Source organism: Salmo salar, chromosome 28 (genome assembly GCF_965601325.2).
Source record: "Salmo salar chromosome 28, fSalSal1, whole genome shotgun sequence".
NCBI classification, from domain to species: Eukaryota; Metazoa; Chordata; class Actinopteri; order Salmoniformes; family Salmonidae; genus Salmo; species Salmo salar.
Genome location: NC_138318.1, coordinates 20,212,137 through 20,232,996, shown reverse-complemented (window position 1 = coordinate 20,232,996; position 20,860 = coordinate 20,212,137). Strand labels below are relative to the sequence as shown.

The following is a 20,860-nucleotide window of genomic DNA, read 5'->3' as shown; positions in this document are numbered from 1 at the left end:
TGTGTGTGTAAAACACAGTTGACATAGTGTGACAGTGTCCAGACTACTCGGAGACACACACAATGGAAGAGTGTAATGTCACTCCCACCCCCCCACCCACCCCGACACCCACCTCAGACCTCCATTACTTACAGACAAATAGCCGTTACCGGGGCCAGCCTCTGCCAGATTCCCCAAGGAGAGAGAGGGGTGAGGGGTCAGGGGGGATAAAGCGGCAGGCCTGGGCCAGAGCCGACACCCTGCCTTCCATCGCTCCACAACACATCGCTCTAATGAAAAGCTCCAGCTCCAGGGTGGATGGAGGGAGGAGGGAGGAGATAGATGGAGGAGAGGAGGGAGGCTGTTGCTCATAAAAACAGCTACTTGCTTGTCTCAGTGGGAGTGTGCTGTCATGATTTGTAGCTGGCCGCTTGACTTCCCACTCCCTACTGCTAACCCTTAACCAAGTTATTTTCAGAACTACTATGGTATTGAGTATTCATAGCATAAGTAATAGATATGCATCAATTGTCACATCTCTTGATGTACTGCCTGAGATCAGATCAGTCAGATTCCTCTATATCCTTGAGAATGTGACATCCCACCTCAGAGTTTGGTGAACATCTGAGATTTCAGCAGCATCCCGATCATTAGCAGCCTCCTCACACCTACAATACTCTACTAGGACCTGTTTCTCCTTGAGCCTTTCTATTGACCAGTGAGTGAGTCCAGCCAGGTCAACCAGGACTAATCGTACACACACACACACACACACACACACACACACACACACACACACACACACACACACACACACACACACACACACACACACACACACACACACACACACACACACACACACACACACACACACACACACACACCACACACACACACACACACGCACACCACAGTGAGTAATGGAGAATCCATATTAGACTGACAGGAGGTGGATGTCTCAGGCAGACCTATTAATTGACCACTCTCTCTAAGCAGCAGCTAAACACTGGTAATTGCACAGCGGGTGTCAGCAAAGCATCAATATTCCTCCTCATCCCCAGTCTTCTCCTCTCTGTGATTTCCCAGGTAGGCCACGTTATGTTAGGTTGTTAACTGTCATGGCTACAAGGTGGTAGGGCTGTAGCACTCAGAGATAAATCCATGACTCAACGTCTTGAGAGACAAGAGAGAAGTTTCCGGATGAAAAAAGAGAGATAGAGAGAAATGGTTGACTAAGAAAGAAAATGCACTCCTCTACTCCTCCTCGTGCCTGACTCCTCTACTCCTCCTCGTGCCTGACTCCTCTACTCCTCCTCGTGCCTGACTCCTCTTCTCCTCCTCGTGTCTGACTCCTCTACTCCTCCTCGTGCCTGACTCCTCTACTCCTCCTCGTGCCTGACTCCTCTTCTCCTCCTCGTGTCTGACTCCTCTACTCCTCCTCGTGCCTGACTCCTCTTCTCCTCCTCGTGCCTGACTCCTCTACTCCTCCTCGTGCCTGACTCCTCTACTCCTCCTCGTGTCTGACTCCTCTACTCCTCCTCGTGCCTGACTCCTCTACTCCTCCTCGTGCCTGACTCCTCTACTCCTCCTCGTGTCTGACTACTCTACTCCTCCTCGTGCCTGACTCACCTTCCAATCTGGCAAACGGTGCGGTGCAATTCCGGGTAAATGTGTTTACTGAAGGAGGCTCTGATTATACAGCACATTAAGTCTCGGGAATAACACAACAAATCACAGCCCCCAAATGGAAAAGGCCCTTTCAATTGCATCTCATTCAATGAGAGAAGAGTAATTGCTATTAGAGCTAAATAAGTACTTTTTCTCCCCTCGGCCTCACCCAGCCCTGGCACACTGCATTCCAATGAGCCCGGCCGGGATCCAGTCAGTCTAAACCAAACTAGTGCAGAGCAGATCGACCGGAATTCGAGACACCAAACCTGTTTAGGACAGTGGTGATCAATCAAATATAGAGAAGCAGATTGGAGACAAAGCAGGCAGTATGGGTTTTACATTTTTGAACAGATAACTGCTCTTTTCAGTTAAGGGCCATATTTCTGTTGTTGAAGCTAAACAGGATCACTATGAAGAGTACATAGAACTCTTTCTCTGCGACAAGGACGCTAACAGTCTGAGAGGACAGAGCAGACTAGGTGGATGCCAAAAAGAACAGCTGCATAGGCAGCACGGGCGGCAGAGAGATAACAGTCGCAGGCCCACTATGAGACATTGCCTCTGTCAAGGGAAACTGGAGGCAGGGGAGCCGAAATGGGGGAATTCTCTGAGCCACCATGGATCTTGTTTACTTTACATATCCATAGTGATAGATACTGTATGTTCATTTCCCTGTTCGTTCCAGGGAGACCAGTCCAATGTGCCTTTGAAAGTTGAGAAAAACTTAACTAAGTTACACTCAGAATCTTTCTCCAAGGCTACACTTTCACACATAACTAAACCCGCCTCCATGTCCTTGGAATCCAAAGCCCTCACCGACTCCCCTCCCATCCACCCTGCTATGGAGGGGACTCAGGCAGGCATCGAGAACCCCCAACTAGGTCCAACGTGACGCGCATGCACACGCAACACTCCTAACTCCGAGCTCCAACCTACCTGGCTACCTGGCTGATTACAGTGTGATGGAAATCATCTCTGAACAGCATCAAGGTGCCATAGCAGAATGTAAAGGAGAAGGAGTGATACCCCCCAGGGTCAATTGTGTTCAATTTTAGAAGATGTTATATTGCTTTGCTATTCTGGAAATATTCCTTTCTATAGTGGTAGAGGAGAGAGGAGAGGAAAGATAGAGAAAGGTGGTGAGAAGAAACGATGCAAATGACAAGTATGACACCTCAACTAGAAGACGTGAGAGAGAGAGAGGGATGGAGAGAGTGTCACGCTCATAGAAAAGGTCGGACCAAGGCGCAGCGTGATTTGAGTTCCACATATTTTATTAAAGTGAAACTAAGAAAACCACAAACATACAACGAACGTGAAGTCGTAGTGCTCAACACACTAACACAAAACAATATCCCACAACCCAGGTGGGAACAATGGAGAACTTAAGTATTATCCCCAATTAGAGGCAACAAACATCAGCTGCCTCTAATTGGGAACCATACCAAGAGCAGCAACATAGAAATGAAAAGACTAGAACACTCCCTAGTCACGCCCTGACCTACAGTACCCCCCCCCCCCCCAAAGGTGAGGACACCGGCCGCAAAACCTGAAACCAAATGGGGAGGGTAGGGGGGGTGACTAGTGTCGGTGGTGGCCCCGGTGCGGGTCGCCGCCCCCGCCCAGACCCCGGATCCGGCCATGGTGCCAGGCTGAACGCTGTGCCTGGACTGGGCATCGGCGCAGAGGAAGGCTGCGGCCTTGGAGCGGTACTGAATGCCGTGCCTGGACTGGGTACCGGCGCAGAGGAGGGCTCCGGCCATGGAGCTGGGTTGGACGCCGTGCCTGGACTGGGCACCGGCGCAGAGGAAGGCTCCGGCCATGGAGCTGGGTTGGCCGCCGTGCCTGGACTGGGCACCGGCGCAGAGGAAGGCTCCTGCCATGTAGCTGGACTGGACACCGTGCCTGGACTGGGCACCAGCGCAGAGGGAGGCTCCTGCCAGGGAGCAGGACTGGACACCGTGCCTGGACTGGGCATCGGCGCAGGTTGCACCGGACTGATGACACGCTCCTCAGGTCGAGTGCGTGGAGCCGCCACAGGACGCTGCGGGCTGGAGAGGCGCACTGGAAGCCTAGTGCGTGGAGCCGGCACAGGTGGCACCAGACTGGTGACACGCACTTCAGGGCGAGTGCGGGGAGCGGGCACAAGACGTACCGGACTGGGGAGGCGCACTGGAGGCCTGATGCGTGGAGCCGGCACAGGTGGCACCGGACTGTGACACGCACTTCAGTGCGAGTGCGGGGAGCTGGCACAGGACGTACCGGGCTGGGGAGGCGCACTGGAGGTCTGGTGCGTGGAGCCGGTACAGGTAGCACCGGACTGGTGACACGCTCTTTAGGGAGGGTGCGGATAGCTGACACAGGACGTAACGGACTGGGGAGGCGCACTGGAGGCCAGAAGCGTGAAACCGGCACAGACTTCACCAGACTGCTGACAGGCTCTTCTGGTCGAATGTTGAGTAGAACACACTTGACCAACATCTCTCTCCTCTCTCTCTCCCCCAACTTCTCCATCACCTTCCTGACGGTCTCTGGCTTTTCAGGGCGAGTGCGGGGAGCTGGCACAGATGTCACCGGACTGGTGTAACGTTCTTCAGCACGCCTGCGCTGCAGCATACTCCTCGCCAAAGTCATTCTCCGATACCCGTCATTGCACTCCTCCATCGACTCCCATTCGGGCTCTGGCACTCTCCGCTGCTCAGCCGACCACCCCTCGTGCCCCCCCCCCAAAAAAGAATAATCTTGGGGTTTCTGTGGCCGCGGCCCCCGGCATCGTCGCTGTCCTTCCTGATTTCCTGGCGACTCCCACCAAGGAAGGGTCACACATCCTCCCATGATCTCTTCCCAGGTCCAACTCACTTTTCCCTCCGTTGCACGCTGCTTGGTCCTTTTGTAGTGGGATATTCTGTCACGCTCGTAGAAAAGGTGTGACCAAGGCGCAGCGTGATTTGAGTTCCAAATATTTTATTAAAGTGAAACTAAGAAAACAACAAACATACAATGAACGTGAAGTCGTAGTGCTCAACACACTAACACAAAACAATATCCCACAACCCAGGTGGGAACAATGGAAAACTTAAGTATGATCCCCAATTAGAGACAACGAACATCAGCTGCCTCTAATTGGGAACCATACCAAGAGCACAAACATAGAAATGAAAAGACTAGAACACCCCCTAGTCACGCCCTGACCTACTATGGTCAGGGTGTGACAGAGAGAGAGACTTGAATAAAGCCTTTTTACAATTTTGAATTTGAGAGAGAGAAAACCTGAGAGAAAGGGAGAGAAACATGTTGTCCCCCACAAATAATGCAGAGCCCCCCTTGGGCCAATTGAGATATCGTGTGTGACTAACACATTTCAGTTATCGTGTGTGACCACAGATTATCCATTATATTGACCAGATTCTCAAGTGGCCGCTCTAACAATGAAAATAAACATCTTCTAAAATAGAAGGCAGCCTGGGTACCAGTCTCTTTAGCTTATCCACTCTCTGTACTCCATGTCATGTGCCAAAGACTCTGGCAATAACAAGGACTGGCAAGGATTATTAGCTAAAGAGACTGGTACCCAGGCTAGAAGGCAGTCAGGAGGAGGCAAGATCAGGTGGGACCATTCTAGCCAATGAGAGGGCAGATACGCGTGTGAACAAAAAGCACCCTGTCATGACGTTGGCCTCTTTTGGTACAGGGAGGACAGTTGACCCCCTCCCTGTTGCACCACCACCCAACCTACCTCCCCCCCCCCCCAATCCCCCCTGTGTGTAAAGGGTCGTAAAAACTCTAAAATTCCAGGAGAGTCTCTGGCCACATGGCCCATAGAGAGACACAGGAAATTCTTCCAACTCATAGAATTGGAGAGCCAAGCGACATTTTGTGTGTGCTGGAGAAGGTATGGAAGATTGGTGAAGAATCCAGCTACGAACTGATCCGCTTGGTACAATTTTGTGATACTCAGAAGAGACAATATAGCCATATTACCATAAAACTGTTTATATAATAGCATCATAATGGTTGTATAGAATGTATTAATAAGGATAAAGCTTTTGTAAGACATTGAGATGCTATGTACTGATGTAATGTGATAGAATTGTATTTCTGTAACCAAATCTAACTCAGTCATAGGCACGCCCCCAGGGACCCATACAGGACCAGGCGTCATTTGACAAGCTGTTCTATGGGCACTATAAAACACCCCCTGATTTACATTTCTTCAGACCAGGCCTACACTCTATGGCCAGAGGTTTGACCATCCAAGTACTCTACTGAAAGTGAACCATACCACGTGGTTAACTTTTAGACTATTGATACTGACAGAATAAGAACAAGTCTTTGATATTAATTATTAGTCTGCAGCTAAGTAAATTATATCATCGAACGCGAAGACCAACGAAACAACCATTCTATGACGACATTAATGAATGTCGCTCTGAAAGATCCATTCTAACCGAGAGAGAGAGAGAGAGAGAACGCGGACAAAACTCCCCAACAGAACAGAACTCTCGAACAAGGATCACGACGACACATGAGCGTAAATATGTATTGATTGCAATTGTTCCCGAATGAGTGAGCCTTCAATTGTCAATTGTTAATATTAATGAACTCCGTGTAACTTCTCAGCGGACCGTTTATGACCCATTGTTCAACAGGCCGACCTGCCTGTTTAGCCCACAAGGGCACATTCCTCTACCAATCCTTTGTGACGATAATTACTGTTTTGTATGTTTTCTGTTAATTACTTAGTGTAGTAAATAAATGATTTTAAGACAATTGATGTATGGATGATTTTAGCAAAGACTGGGTTCGTGCAGATACAACAATTTACGACGTTTGGAATGAGACTGGACTCGAGGTAAAATACACCATTTAAACCACAAGATAATCGGCCTATACTATAATAGAATATAATATTATAGTACAGGAAAGTTATATTAGGAAAATTATAGCTTTGTAATCTGAATATTCTCCTTGGTGCCCCGATCTCCTAGTTAATTACAATTAAACGATTAATCAGTTTAATCGCGTGATAATAATTACAGGGAGCTAATTGATAAACATATCTTCCGTTTAATGGTACCCCAAAGACACGACAACCCACTCCGATATAAAGTGTTTTTTCTCAAAGTTGCCGGGATGTCACGTGTCCTACTTATAATAGTACACTAATAATAACCCATGCTCTACAAAACCTCTATTCGATCAAATAAGCCACACATAGCAAATAAGCCATTACAGTTTTTGTTAACCAAATTCAACACTCTCTCATTGACCTCCATTTCGGGCCCAGTTATCCCTCTAGCTTCACCTCTTCCTCTCTGGTGTGACTCACAAATTTCAGTTAATTACTATAGCTCCCGCCTTGGGCCAATCAGTGTAATTTTGAAAATGCCAATTCTCTATGGCAAGACACATCATTCAACCAAGTTGAGTCCAAATCGGGCCAGTACTGTCTGAGATATAGCGTGTGACTAACGTACTAACAGACGGACGCAGACCGATCCACAGTCCCCTGCCCGATTTCATTGTGGGGAACAACAAAAATCAATGCCCTCATTTAGATTCTCTGTACCTGTCTCTCCCGTGGTGGCTGTTGCTCTCCTCTCTCTCCGAACACACCTGTGCCCCAGAGGCTAGAGTGAACTTTATACAGACCAGTAATGAGTATATAACTTATCTGCTGCAGTGAAAAGACAGGCTGCACAGGCTATTGGTGACAACGGCAGAGAAACCATACAGTGAGAGACTTAACCTTCAACAAGGTTCATTTTTGTTTCTGCTCATTCACTCTCTCTATTTGTTTTTAAATAGGCACGTCAGTTAAGAACAAAATCTTATTTTCAATGACGGCCTAGGAACAGTGGGTTAACTGCCTTGTTCAGGGGCACAACGGCAGATGTTTACCTTGTCAGCTCGGGGATTCAATCTTGCAACCTTTCAGTTAGTGGCCCAATGCTATAACCACTAGGCTCCCTGCCACCCTTCTCTCTCCCTTTCTCTCTCTCCCCCCTCTCTCTCTTTCTACTAAGGCTTTGAAGCCACTACAGAGTGGATGCCTGTGGCGCTATTCAAATTCAATTAAAGAATTGTTTTTAAAAAAGACCACCATGTTATCGCCAGTGCTTATTTGCACATATTAACCTTGGCAGCTGGTTTGTGTGGAATTCAAAAGTTAGGATCTAGAGAGCAGGAGGCAAGGACAAGGGTGTTAGAAGGACACACGGTGGGTGGCCCTGTGCCATGGCGAGAGAGAGAGTGAGAGGGGAGAGAGAGAGAAAAGTTAGAGGGGTGAGAGAGAGAATGTGTGTTTGAGAGAGAAAGTAATGAGAATGAGCTACTTTCAGATAGTCTGGCTGACACCAGCTCAGAGAGTCACGTGGGTCGTGCGTCAGCCAGGCTAACTTTCCGATGGGAAACATATGAAAAGCGAAAGAGTTCAATGTAGTGTTTTGATTAGTCTTTTACAACATCATGTTTTGTATACAATGAGGTTCCGAACTCTTTACCCACCCCACAGCAGGAAGGAGACACACCAGACTCATTAGTCAGGTGGTCTTTACCTCTTCCTCTAACTCTTTCCCCACCCTTTTCCAACTTTCCTCCAACCAATTCTCTTCTATTCTGTCTCTCTCCTTGTCTCATTGTCATTCAGGGACGGGTGATGATTACTGATGACGAGTATCAGATAAGGAAGCTGCAGTCTAACCTAAGGGAAGGTCACCTCCCTGATGAATACACAGACACATGATGAGGGAGGGGTGGGTCACCTTTATCACACATACATGCTGTGTCCCCTCACACACACACATACACACACGAACACACGCACATACACGCACGCACACACACACACACACACACACATACACACACGAACACACACACCTCACACACACACACACACGACGCACATACACACACACACGCACGCACGCACGCACGCACGCACGCACACACACACACACACACACACACACACACACACACACACACACACACACACACACACACACACACACACACACACACACACACACACACACACACACACACACACACACACAGTGTCCTTTCACACACAGAGGACAAGGACAAATAAAAAACCTGCCAAAACGAAAAAGAAACCAAAACTCAATTAGCAAAGCTGTCACCTTGGCTGTAGCGGCCGCCTATCTCCTAGTCCTACAGTCCTGTAGTGGATATATATATCTGGAGACAATCCTTCTACTGAAAATTAGCAGTGCTCCCAGTCTCCCACTCAGGCCAGAAAACGAGCACCTCTCCAAAAGCAACTCTCTATTTGACCCCTTTTCCATTTTAAGAGGGGGAATGCCAAGACAAGAAACCAAGACAAGAATCCTATTTGAGGCTGTTAGCGGCTCTGCCAGGCACTCAGAGCGCCACAGAGCCCCCTGTCCCCCCTCTCAGAGGCCCCTGTCCCCCCCCTCAGAGGCCCCTGTCTTGCCCCAATGTAGTCTGATAGTACCAGGCCTCTCTTTGACCTGGTAAACAAGCCTCCCTCACTGCCTTGCCTCCATTTGGAGGGCAGAATAAAGGGAGGGTAGAGGAGAGGCCCTGGGAGTACATTTCACTGAGGCGAAGACTATTTCAAGTGATGGAGAAACAGTTACAACCAGATAGAACATGCACTCTATCACGCTCTGTCCCACTTTCCCCTTCTCTTCCTCTCTTTGTCCTCTCTCTCTCTCTCTCTCTCTCTCTCTCTCTCTCTCTCTCTCTCTCTCGTCTCTCTCTCTCTCCGACTCTCTCTCAAACACATGCACAATCAACCACATAGCAAATAGATACATAAAATCCACAGATGCAGCCCACACATATGAAACACAATAGATTGAACAACACATTCACACAAACACATAATAGACAACATATCTATTGTCAAGCAAATAGACAACATCTTGATGGAAAAAAATGACACATTGTCTGTGACAACAATAACAGAGAGGTACACAGATATATATATATATATATATATATATATATATATATATATATATAGAGAGAGAGAGAGAGAGAGAGAGAGAGCAAGAGAGAGAAAGAGAGAGAGAGACAGAGCGAGTGAGCTGCATAAGAGACAGCATCATTGTGCATCTTACATGCGGCTGCTGGGCGGAATCTTGCGTCCGTCTCTGAACCATGTGACCTGCGGCTGGGGAAAGCTCCTGATGCGTGGAGCGGGAACAACCGCCCCCTCCCCCTGAGAGATCGACTGGGCACGCTCACCCTCTTCAAAACTGCCCATAACTAAAGCAAGAAAGGAGAGAAAAACAGAAAAATAATTACAGTTGAGTTATTCCTGAGGAGAATATTCTCTCTCAAACTTGATCCTTTGTCTCCGAAAACGTTTTCACTATCTGTTTTTTTGAACTGAGGTGTTATATTGAACCAGTTGGTCAGACAGCCGTTGATAAAAGTTGATAAAACCTTTTTTTTATAAAAAATTGTACTTTGGAAACTATAGAACTGATATAATGTAACTGTTACATTCATATTACATGATAATGCAGTCTTCCTGTCTTTCTCAAACTTTCTTTAATTTTGGTTTCCTTTTCAAATTCAAACATTGTGTCAGCAATAAATACGTTTTCGAAAGTCCTTAGAAGAAAATGCAGTAAAAACAGTAGAACATCAGTTATGAATACACAACATAGCTTCACTACCTCCAAGCTGAACATAACAACGTCATCAACTAACATTGGCCCAATTTTAATCTTTCCCCAATTAAGATTTGGGCTGCCTGTGTAAACGCAGCCAATAACACCTCAGACTCAATAAGAGGGGATTGCTGAAGAATAGTAGCTTCACTTTCTCTTTAGTGTCCACAAGGTTGCTCCAATGAGACTATATGCTTGAGCAGTGGCTGTCACTGATGATTTAGGCCTAGTTGTGCTACAAGCCATTAAAGACACAGAGTTGGGGACTCGAAAGGTAACTTTCTGTCAGTTTCCCCGCCAAATAGATGTTCAAAATCAAATAAATCCTCTCTAACCCTATGTGAATAATACATCAAACAGTCAATTAAGTTACCACACATTTTAGAAATAATACCATCTTTGATACATGCAAAAGTCTTTAGACTTTGAACTATACAGATTTCCTGAATATGTAGAATGACAGTGGTCGATTGTGGCAAATCTCTTTTTTCTTTCAAAGAGAATAAATCTGTAATCTGGTTTTGCTGTGCTGCTGTACTGCTTAGGACCCAAATGGAAATCTGTGAAGTTTTCAAATCCCTTGACTTTGCTTTGATGTCGTCGTTGTTCCTAATCTGCAATGCTTCTCCTCTCTGTGTTCCTCTTTCAGAGAGGTGTGTCTCTGCAATCCTAATTGTCTAGTCTAACCTCTCCTCTCCCTCTGTTCCTCTGTCTCTCCTCTCCTTTTCAGTCTCCCACCCTCCCTCTCTCTCTCTCCCACTCCCACTCTCACCTCCCCTCTCCCTCTGTTCCTCTGTCTCTCCTCTCCTTTTCAGTCTCCCACCCTCCCTCCCTCTCTCCCACTCTCACTTTCACCCTCCCTCTCTCTCTCCCACTCTCACTCTCACCCTCCCTCTCCTGCTCTCACCCTCTCTCTCTCTCTCCCCCTCTCATTCTCCCTCTCTCTCCCCCTCTCATTCTCCCTCTCTCTCCCCCTCTCATTCTCCCTCTCCTTCCCGCTCTCATTCTCCCTCTCTCTCCCCCGCTTTCATTCTCATTCTCCCTCTCTCTCTCCCGCTCTCATTCTCCCTCTCTCTCTCCCGCTCTCATTCTCCCTCTCTCTCTCCCGCTCTCATTCTCCCTCTCTCTCTCCCGCTCCGATGCAGGTGTATTGGTAACGGTATGTATTAGGATCGCCTTTAGCCACAGCAAAAGCATCAGCTACTCTTCCTGGGGTCTACATGAAACATGACATAATACATAATACAGAACATTATTAGTCAAGGACTGAACTACATCCATTTAAAATGTCACACATAGCCTACATATCAGTACATACACACAATATCTAGGTCTATTACATAATACATTGGAAATTACAATATGAGATAAACAAAATGGCTGTGTCTCTTCACTGTCCCTTTCTGCAGTAAGGCTTTCTTTTATCTATTTTTTGTATCTGTTTTTATTGCTAGCTTGAGTTACATGGGGTGGCAGAGAGTTCCATGTAGTCATGGCTCTCTGTAAAACTGTGCAATTCCCAGCCTCTGTTCTGGGGACTGTGAAGAGGCCTCTGATTGCATGTCTTGTGTTGTACCGATGAGTGTCCGTACCTTCAACCCATCAATGCCTCGCACAAAGACCAATAGTGATGCAGTCAATCTCTCCTCAACTTTGAGCCAGGAAAGATCGACATGCATGTTACTGACACTTGCCCTCCGTGTACATCTAAGTGCAATACGTGCTGCTTTGTACTGGACCAACTGAAATGTACCTATGTCCCTCTTTGCTGCAGGTACAACTGAGATATCAAGAAGGCAGAGCAAAGCCCTATGATGGACAGACCTCTTCCCATTTTAGCAACCATTGAGTCTATATGTTTTAACCATGAAAGCTTGTTATCTAGGGTTACACCCAGCAGTTTAGTCTCCTCAACTTGCTCATATGCCACATCATTTAATAATATATATAAATTAGGTTTAGCATGGAACAAGTGATTTGTCCCAAAAATGATGCTTCATTCCTTTCCCTTCCTACTCTGTTTCCCATTCAACACACCACGAGCTGCTGATGGAGAAGAGAGAGAAAGAGAGTGGGGGTTGGTAAGAGATAGAGGGAAAGAGAGATAGAGGGAAGAAGTGAGGGAGGAAAAACTGAAAGAGGGTGGCAGCTAATAGAAAAAGAGATGTGTGTAAAAAACAGAGGGAGAGAGATTGAGAGGAGGAAGAGAGAGTGTGAGAAAGACAAAGATTTGACTTATCTAACCTTTGTTTAAGCAGTAAGTCATGCTGAGACCACTGTCTCTTTTGCAGAACACATCAATAAATAATAATTACACTATACATATGTATGCAGAACAAATGTCTAAATGCAACATGCAACAATTTCAACGATTTTACTGAATTACAGTTCCTATAAAGAAATCAGTCAACTGAAACAAATAAATTAGGCCCTAATCTATGGATTTCACATGACTGAGCAGGGGCGCAGCCATGGTGGGCCTGGGAGGGCTTAGGCCCACCCACTTGGAAGCCAGGTCCACCCACTGGGGAGCTAGGCCCAGCCAATCCGTATAAGATTTTCCACACAAAAGGGCTTTATTAAAGACAGAAATACTCCTCAGCTGTCTGGGTGGCTACTCATCAGCTGTCTGGGTGGCTGGTCTCAGATAATCCCGCAGGTGAAGAAACCAGATGTGGAGGTCCTGGGCTGGCGTGGTTATACGTGGTCTGCGGTTGTGAGGCTGGTTGGACTTACTGCCAAATTCTTTAAAACCACGTTGGAGGCGGCATATGGTACAAAAATTAACATACAATTCTCTGACAACAGCTCTAGTGGACATTCCTGTAGTCAGCATGCCAATTGCACGCTACCTCAAAACTTGAGACATCTGAGGCATTGGGATGTGTGACAAAACTGCACATTTTAGAGTGGGCTTTTAATTTCCCTAGCACAAGGTGTAATGATCATGCTGTTTAATCACCTTCTATGCCACACCTGTCAGGTGGATGGATTATCTTGGCAAAGGAGAAATACTCACTGACAGGGATGTAACTAACATTTGAGACAAAAAAGCGTTTTGTGCATATGGAACATGCCTGGGATCTTTTATTTCAGCTCATGAAACATGAAACCAACACTTTACATGTTGAGTTTATATTTTAGAGATTATTCCACATGAGAGGCGCAAGAAAACTAAAATCAGATCCATCTAAGTTGGTGGAGACTGAAGGGCTCTCCAGGGTTGGCCATCCCTGGTAACTTATACGTTTGAAGGTTATCAATGGGGTAAGGTATGGTAGAAGTCTATGCAAGAGGGCTTTATAGACAAAAAGAGTGCAATGCATCAATCTACGAGACTTCAAAGAGGGCCAGCTTACTTTCTGATAGATAATGCAATTATGTATACTGAACCTAGCGCCTGTAATAAAGCGCAATGTGCTATAATAAAATGTGTCCAATGGCTTCAATAGAGTGGCAGCTGTATTCATATAGACGAAATCGCCTTAGTCAATAACCGGAATGAATATTGTCTGAATTATTTGTTTTCTGTTATTTAACAAAAGATGGGACCTGTTCCTGTAGAATAAGCTTATTTTAATTCTTAATTTCTTAACTAACTCATCAACATGCTTTTTGAAAGACAGCTTTCGTCAATCCAGACGGCCAGATATTTACAAGCAGGGACACCATCCAAAGTACGTATGCATAAATCATGAGATACATTTTTACGTGATTTGGAAAAGAAGATATACTTGGTTTTACCTGCATTAAGTACCAATTTCAGTTCAACTAAGGCTTTCTGCAAGGCAATAATGGCAGATTGAAGCTCTGACAAAGCCTTGCATTAGCATACACCACAGTGTCATCGGCATACAGGTGAAAGTATATATTATTTTAGAGATAAAACAATATTGTTAATGTAAATAGTGAAAAGAACTGGACTAAGAATCGATCCGTGTTGGACACCCTTTGTTATGTCCAGAAAACCTGATATAACACCATCAATAAATACACACTGTGTTCTTTAAATAATATTCAAAGAAGCTACGTGCCTGGTGCAGGACAATTGATGAAAGCCTCTGAATAAGTAATGAGTGGTCCACAGTGTCGAATGCTTTAGGTCAATAAAAATGGATGCACATTGTTTCTTCTTACCCAAAACAAATAAGAACATAATTTAAAACCAAATAAGAAGCCGAGATGGTGCTATGACCTGGTCTGGAACCTGACTGGTGTACATTTAGAATACATTTAGTAGTTTAAAAGGATATAAGTTGAGTATTTACCAAGATTTCTAGAGTTTTAGCTTGGCAAGAGAGTTATTTAGGTCACTCGGGTCACCGCCTTTGTGAAGGAGGAGTATGTGGGCCACCTTCCAGACCCTGGGATATGGTACCAGAAAATAACTGTTAGCTAAAAAATATTGTGTTAAAGATTATGCAATTAGAGGAGCAGAAAGCTGCAGCAAGAAAGGATTAAAAAAATCAGCCCCAGTTAATATTTTTACATCAATCTTGCGCAAGACGTCTAGCACATCACAAGAAGAACGTTGTCAAAATTAAAACAAAGATTTACTAGAAGTTGACAGAACTTCCATCGAGCCAATTAGAAGATGGGAGAGGGTCAGGCGGGCATGTGGTCGAATGGCTGACCACAGTCAAATAAACCACCATTTCTTTCAAATAAAAAGCCTGCTGAGATAAAATCCTGATTAAAAGCATCAATTATCAAATTTTACTCAGTAATGATGCCACAACTGACACAACTTGCTGAGGCAGAGAAGGAGACGACTCTTCACACTTCAGTGCTTTAACTATTTTCCAAATGTAGACAGATCACCTGCAGAGTCTGAGAAAGTAGCTCAATTTAGCTTTCTTTATTGAGGAAGTGCATCTATTTCTCAATTGCTTGGAAAAACTACAAATCAAATCAAATTTTAATTGTCACACGCTTCGTAAAAAACAGGTGTAGACTTACAGTGAAACGCTTACTTACAGGCCCTTCCCAATAATGCAGAATACAATAAAAAATAACAATAATAATAGAAAAAATAAATAGAAAAAAAATAGTAACACTTGAATCAGCTACAGTCTTTTTTTGTAGCCTTGGCCCAGGCCTGATTTCTCAACATAACAAGATCTGAAAGTTCCATAGAGAACCAGTGATTTGTTCTGTTTTTTACTCTAAGGCATTTAAAGGGAGTATGTTTGTCTGCCAGAGAGATGAGAACAATTCTACAGTTAATTATGGCTCAGGCACGCAGCTGATGAAGAAAAAGTCAGAGTAATACATATCACGATGAAAAGCTTGTGGGGATAAAAAAAAAAACATTTCTCTTCAGAATTATACAAGGATCAGTGTTAATCTGTTTGGTATCTCTAATACATGCAATAGGACAGTGATCACTGAGAACAGTAGCAAAGACACCACTGGACAAGTACTTGTGGGGGCTATTTGTCAGAATTAGGTCAATCAGTAAGGAGTTTGCTGAATTTACATTAATCAATCCGTGAGGGTTTTGCAATCAGATGAGACAGGTTAATATCAAGACAAGTACTCTTAAAAATGGTCTGAGGCCAGGGTAAGCCAATCTAAGTTCAAATCCCCTGTGTGTGTGAGAGACAATGGCTGAGAGAGTGTGAGAGAGAGAGAGAGAGAGAGAGAGAGAGAGGGAGAGAGAGGTGGAGGGATACGGGTGTGTGTTTGTGTGACACCATCAGTGACTATACCCCTGGGAGCGCTTGGTCCTCTATTCCACCCTCATGCCTGATTGGATACATTGTTCAGTCAGATGCAAAATTGTGTCACAAGCAGTCACATGTCCCTGGCGTGTTAACACTAGAACCGCTAAAGCAGTCATTTTGACGGCTCATGATTTCTTTTTTTTAGTCATGCCCCCTACCAACCTTGACTTTTACGAAATAAGTCTATATAACACACTGTCGGTGTTAGAATCTTAATATCACAAACAGAACTGGAATTACACCCAGTTTTAGGAGAGCATGTCATTTTTTAAAATGGTTTTCCCCCGTTGGCCCTCCTTCCAACAGTAGGGCCTGCTCTGCTCCTTCAGACAGTTGAAAGTGCAGTGCCCAGCTGATAATCCCCCCGATAATTGCCTCGAAAGTGAACCTAAACTATAACGAAACTAATTTCACACATATAACAAGAGATTCAATAAATGAAGTATAGTATGATGGGGGAGAATGGGTGACTTGATGAGCGAGGGGAAGCGAACAATGCAAAATGATGTAATCACCAACTGTGAATGAAGAATAGGGCGGGCCCTTCTATTGTATTGATCCATTCAAATTATCATCTTAATTATTATTATTTATTTTTATTTTTTCATTTTTCATTTCACCTTAATTTAACCAGGTAGGCTAGTTGAGAACAAGTTCTCATTTACAACTGCGACCTGGCCAAGATAAAGCAAAGCACTGTGACACAGACGACAACAACACAGAGTTACACATGGAATAAACAATAAACAAGCCAATAACACAATAAACAAGTCATTGACACAGTAGAAAAAAAGACAGTCTATATACAGTGTGTGCAAATGGCGTGAGGAGGTAAGGCAATAAATAGGCCATAGTAGCGAAGAATTACAATTTAGCAGATTAACACTGGAGTGATAAATGAGCAGATGATGATGTGCAAGTAGAGATACTGGTGTGCAAAAGAGCAGAAAAGTAAATAAAAACAGTATGTTGATGAGGTAGGTAGATTGGGTGGGCTATTTACAGATGGACTATGTACAGCTGCAGCGATCGGTTAGCTGCTCAGATAGCTGATGTTTAAAGTTGGTGAGGGAAATAAAAGTCTCCAGCTTCAGCAATTCTTGCAATTCGTTCCAGTCACTGGCAGCAGAGAACTGGGAGGAAAGGCGGACAAAGGAGGTGTTGGCTTTGGGGATGGTCTGTGAGATATACCTGCTGGAACGTGTGCTACGGGTGGGTGTTGTTATCGTGACCAGTGAACTGAGATAAGGCGGAGCTTTACCTAGCATAGACTTATAGATGACCTGGAGCCAGTGGGTCTGGCGACGAATATGATGCGAGGGCCAGCCGACTAGAGCATACAGGTCGCAGTGGTGGGTGGTATAAGGTGATTTGGTAACAAAACGGATGGCACTGTGATAGACTGCATCCAGTTTGCTGAGTAGAGTATTGGAAGCTATTTTGTAGATGACATCGCCGAAGTCGAGGATCGGCAAGATAGTCAGTTTTACGAGGGTAAGTTTGGCGGCGTGAGTGAAGGAGGCTCTGTTGCGAAATAGAAAGCCGATTCTAGATTTGATTTTGGATTGGAGATGTTTAATATGAGTCTGGAAGGAGAGTTTACAGTCTAGCCAGACACCTAGGTATTTATAGTTGTCCACATATTCTAGGTCAGAACCGTCCAGGGTGGTGATGCTAGTCGGGCGGGCAGGTGCAGGCAGCAAACAGTTGAAAAGCATGCATTTGGTTTTACTAGCATTTAAGAGCAGTTGGAGGCTATGGAAGGAGTGTTGTATGGCAATGAAGCTCGTTTGGAGGTTAGTTAGCACAGTGTCCAAAGAAGGGCCAGAAGTATACAGAATGGTGTTGTCTGCATAGAGGTGGATCAGGAAATCGCCCGCAGCAAGTGCAACATCATTGATATTTACAGAGAAAAGAGTCGGCCCGAGAATTGAACCCTGTGGTACCCCCACTGAGACTGCCAGAGGTCCAGACAACATGCCCTCTGATTTGACACACTGAACTCTGTCTGCAAACTAGTTGGTGAACCTGGCGAGGCAGTCAATAGAGAAACCAAGGCTATTGAGTCTGCCGATAGGAATGTGGTGATTGACAGAGTCGAAAGCCTTGGCCAGGTCGATGAAGACGGCTGCACAGTACTGTCTTTTATCGATGGCGGTTATGATATCGTTTAGTACCTTGATCGTGGCTGAGGTGCACCTGTGACCGGCTCGGAAACCGGATTGCACAGCGGAGAAGGTACGGGGGATTCGAAATGGTCAGTGATCGATTTATTAACTTGGCTTTCGAAGACTTTAGAAAGGCAGGGCAGGATAGATATAGGTCTATAGCAGTTTGGGTCTAGAGTGTCACCCCCTTTGTGGCATGTATCCTATATCAGTCAACTGAATCCCAGCAGTCTTATTAGTCTACTCTGGACTAGTTGGAGTAGGCCATACAGTGAGAGCGTGTGTAATTGTACATGCTGAACAGCTTTCAATCTCAGGAAAAATATCCACATCGGGCAGCAGGTGAGCAAGGGTCGGAGAATGTGATGATGAGGCTTGGGGAACTTTATGTCGACAAGAGGAGAAATGTCACCATGGACAATTAATTAACTTTTATGATTGTTGAAAAATTTGCTTGCAAAGAAAACAAGTCTGGCCAGCACCATGAACAAAGTGAGATGGGTGCTCCCTCCCTCTGCGCAAAATAAGGCAATATTATTATTGTTGAAGAACAACAAGACAACGGGAACACAATAAAGAAAAAGAGTTTGACTATTATACACCACAGCCAAACAAAGGTATGTCAAAGTGAAAGTTATGAAAATTGTGTCAACTTTTAGGACAAGGGATAAGGGACAAGGGGATACCTAGTCAGTTGTACAACTGAATGCATTCAACTGAAATGTGTCTTCCGCATTTAACTCAACCCCTCTGAATGAGAGAGGTGCGGGGGCTGCCATAATCAACATCCACGTCTTCGGCGCCCAGGGAACAGTGGCTTAACTGCCTTGCTCAGGTGCAGAATGACAGATGTGTACCTTGTCAGCTAGGGGATTCAATCCAGCAACCTTTCAGTTACTGGCCCAATGCTCTAACCACTAGGCTACCCAGCTAAATGAAATCCAACTGATGCCGTTGTGTGAAGATGTAGACAATATAAGCATATAAGTGACTATTTTTGACTGCTGCCATAGACATTTATATGTATTATAACGACATTATTGATTTTGTGCTGAGTTTCACTATTTATCAAGGCCACTTGGTGCCTATAGTGATGTTTAGGCTACTGGTGTTTTCATAATTTGACTGTGCGTCTTTTGACCGTGCGCCTTTTGACCGTGCGTCTTTTGACCGTGCGTCTTGGTGGTTGGGATCCTTTTATATTTTTATTTAAATTATTATAAAAAAAGCTGTTACCATATTCCAACACATATTTTTTCTGTTTCATAGTTCACTCAATGAATAAAATTGATTGAACACTTGAAATGTGTGTATTTTTAAAATTATTTTATAATTTTTTTTACATATAGCCTACAGTAACATAAACTAATGAAAATGCTATTGTGTTATTTGAAATAAAATATAAATCATATTCTAAAGTTACCCAAGGCCTTCATCAACATTTTTGCGATAGAATATATATGAAATATATGAATTACAGTTAAAATGTTGCAGCCAGAATGACTGCTGATTAGCTTGAAGGGGGGTCCATCTAGTGTCACGGGACAAGTAGGGGCCAACGCACTGTGAGATTAAAGGGAAATACATTCCCCGTGACACCGTCTTGACCGCCACACCAGTCTGCCTGCTTGCAGTGTAATAATACAGTGGTGATAAGAGTAGAATGAGTGCTAGGGAGGGGAGTACTTTAACTTCAATCTGAATTTATGGATACATATTCAAAACTCTCTGAGACTAACAGATGTTGTTGACAAAGAAGGGAATAAAATAAGTGGGAGTCATATTATAAAATGGTGAAAAGTTAAAAACAACAGCACAACATAATCCATCTAATGAGCGGGTTGAGTGGAACAGCTGTCTGGGGGGACAAACGCTCAGTAAATGAGATGCAGGTAGATCTTTTACCCCCTGACGCAGATGGCCCACTCTCCCACAGCTCCTAGCAAGGGCACCTATCTGGATACAGTCACACTGTCAGGGGGATAGTCACACACTACCTACAATCAATATCAGAGTTATTTCCACTTGCACACACACACACACACACACACACACACACACACACACACACACACACACACACACACACACACACACACACACACACACACACACACACACACACACACACGGTCACTTACATGCCACCTGTACTTCAGTCCTCCTCTGTAGTAAGGCTCCTACACGATTCCTGACGATACATCGGTAGAAGCCAGCATGGGAACGATCCAGGGATGGAATCAGGTACCTGCAAAACGCACACACATTACACACATTCACACACACATTAGCTATCTGGAACATCTCCAATACACACTCATCAGAGAGTTGGAACACATACAATACACCCACATGACTGGAACACACACAATACACCCACATGACTGGAACACACACAATACACCCACATGACTGGAACACAATACACCGACATGACGGGAACACAATACACCGACATGACTGGAACACAATACACTGACATGACGGGAACACACACAATACACCCACATGACTGGAACACACACAATACACCGACATGACGGGAACACAATACACCGACATGACGGGAACACACACAATACACCCACATGACTGGAACACAATACACCGACATGACGGGAACACACACAATACACCCACA

General features: G+C 44.9%; 1 protein-coding gene across 8 annotated transcripts in view; it reads right to left on the bottom strand.

Moving 5' to 3' along the window:
• sdk2b (sidekick cell adhesion molecule 2b) overlaps positions 1 to 20,860 on the bottom strand; it is a 443,163-nt gene that overhangs the window by 81,854 nt on the left and 340,449 nt on the right. For all 8 annotated transcript variants that reach the window (XM_014179818.3, XM_014179822.3, XM_014179819.3 and 5 more), the window contains exons 3-4: positions 20,361 to 20,467; positions 9,768 to 9,915 (exon numbers count right to left, since the gene is read on the bottom strand). In XM_014179818.3, the coding sequence (XP_014035293.1) occupies positions 9,768 to 9,915; positions 20,361 to 20,467 (255 nt within the window). The remainder of the gene's footprint in view (positions 1 to 9,767; positions 9,916 to 20,360; positions 20,468 to 20,860) is intronic.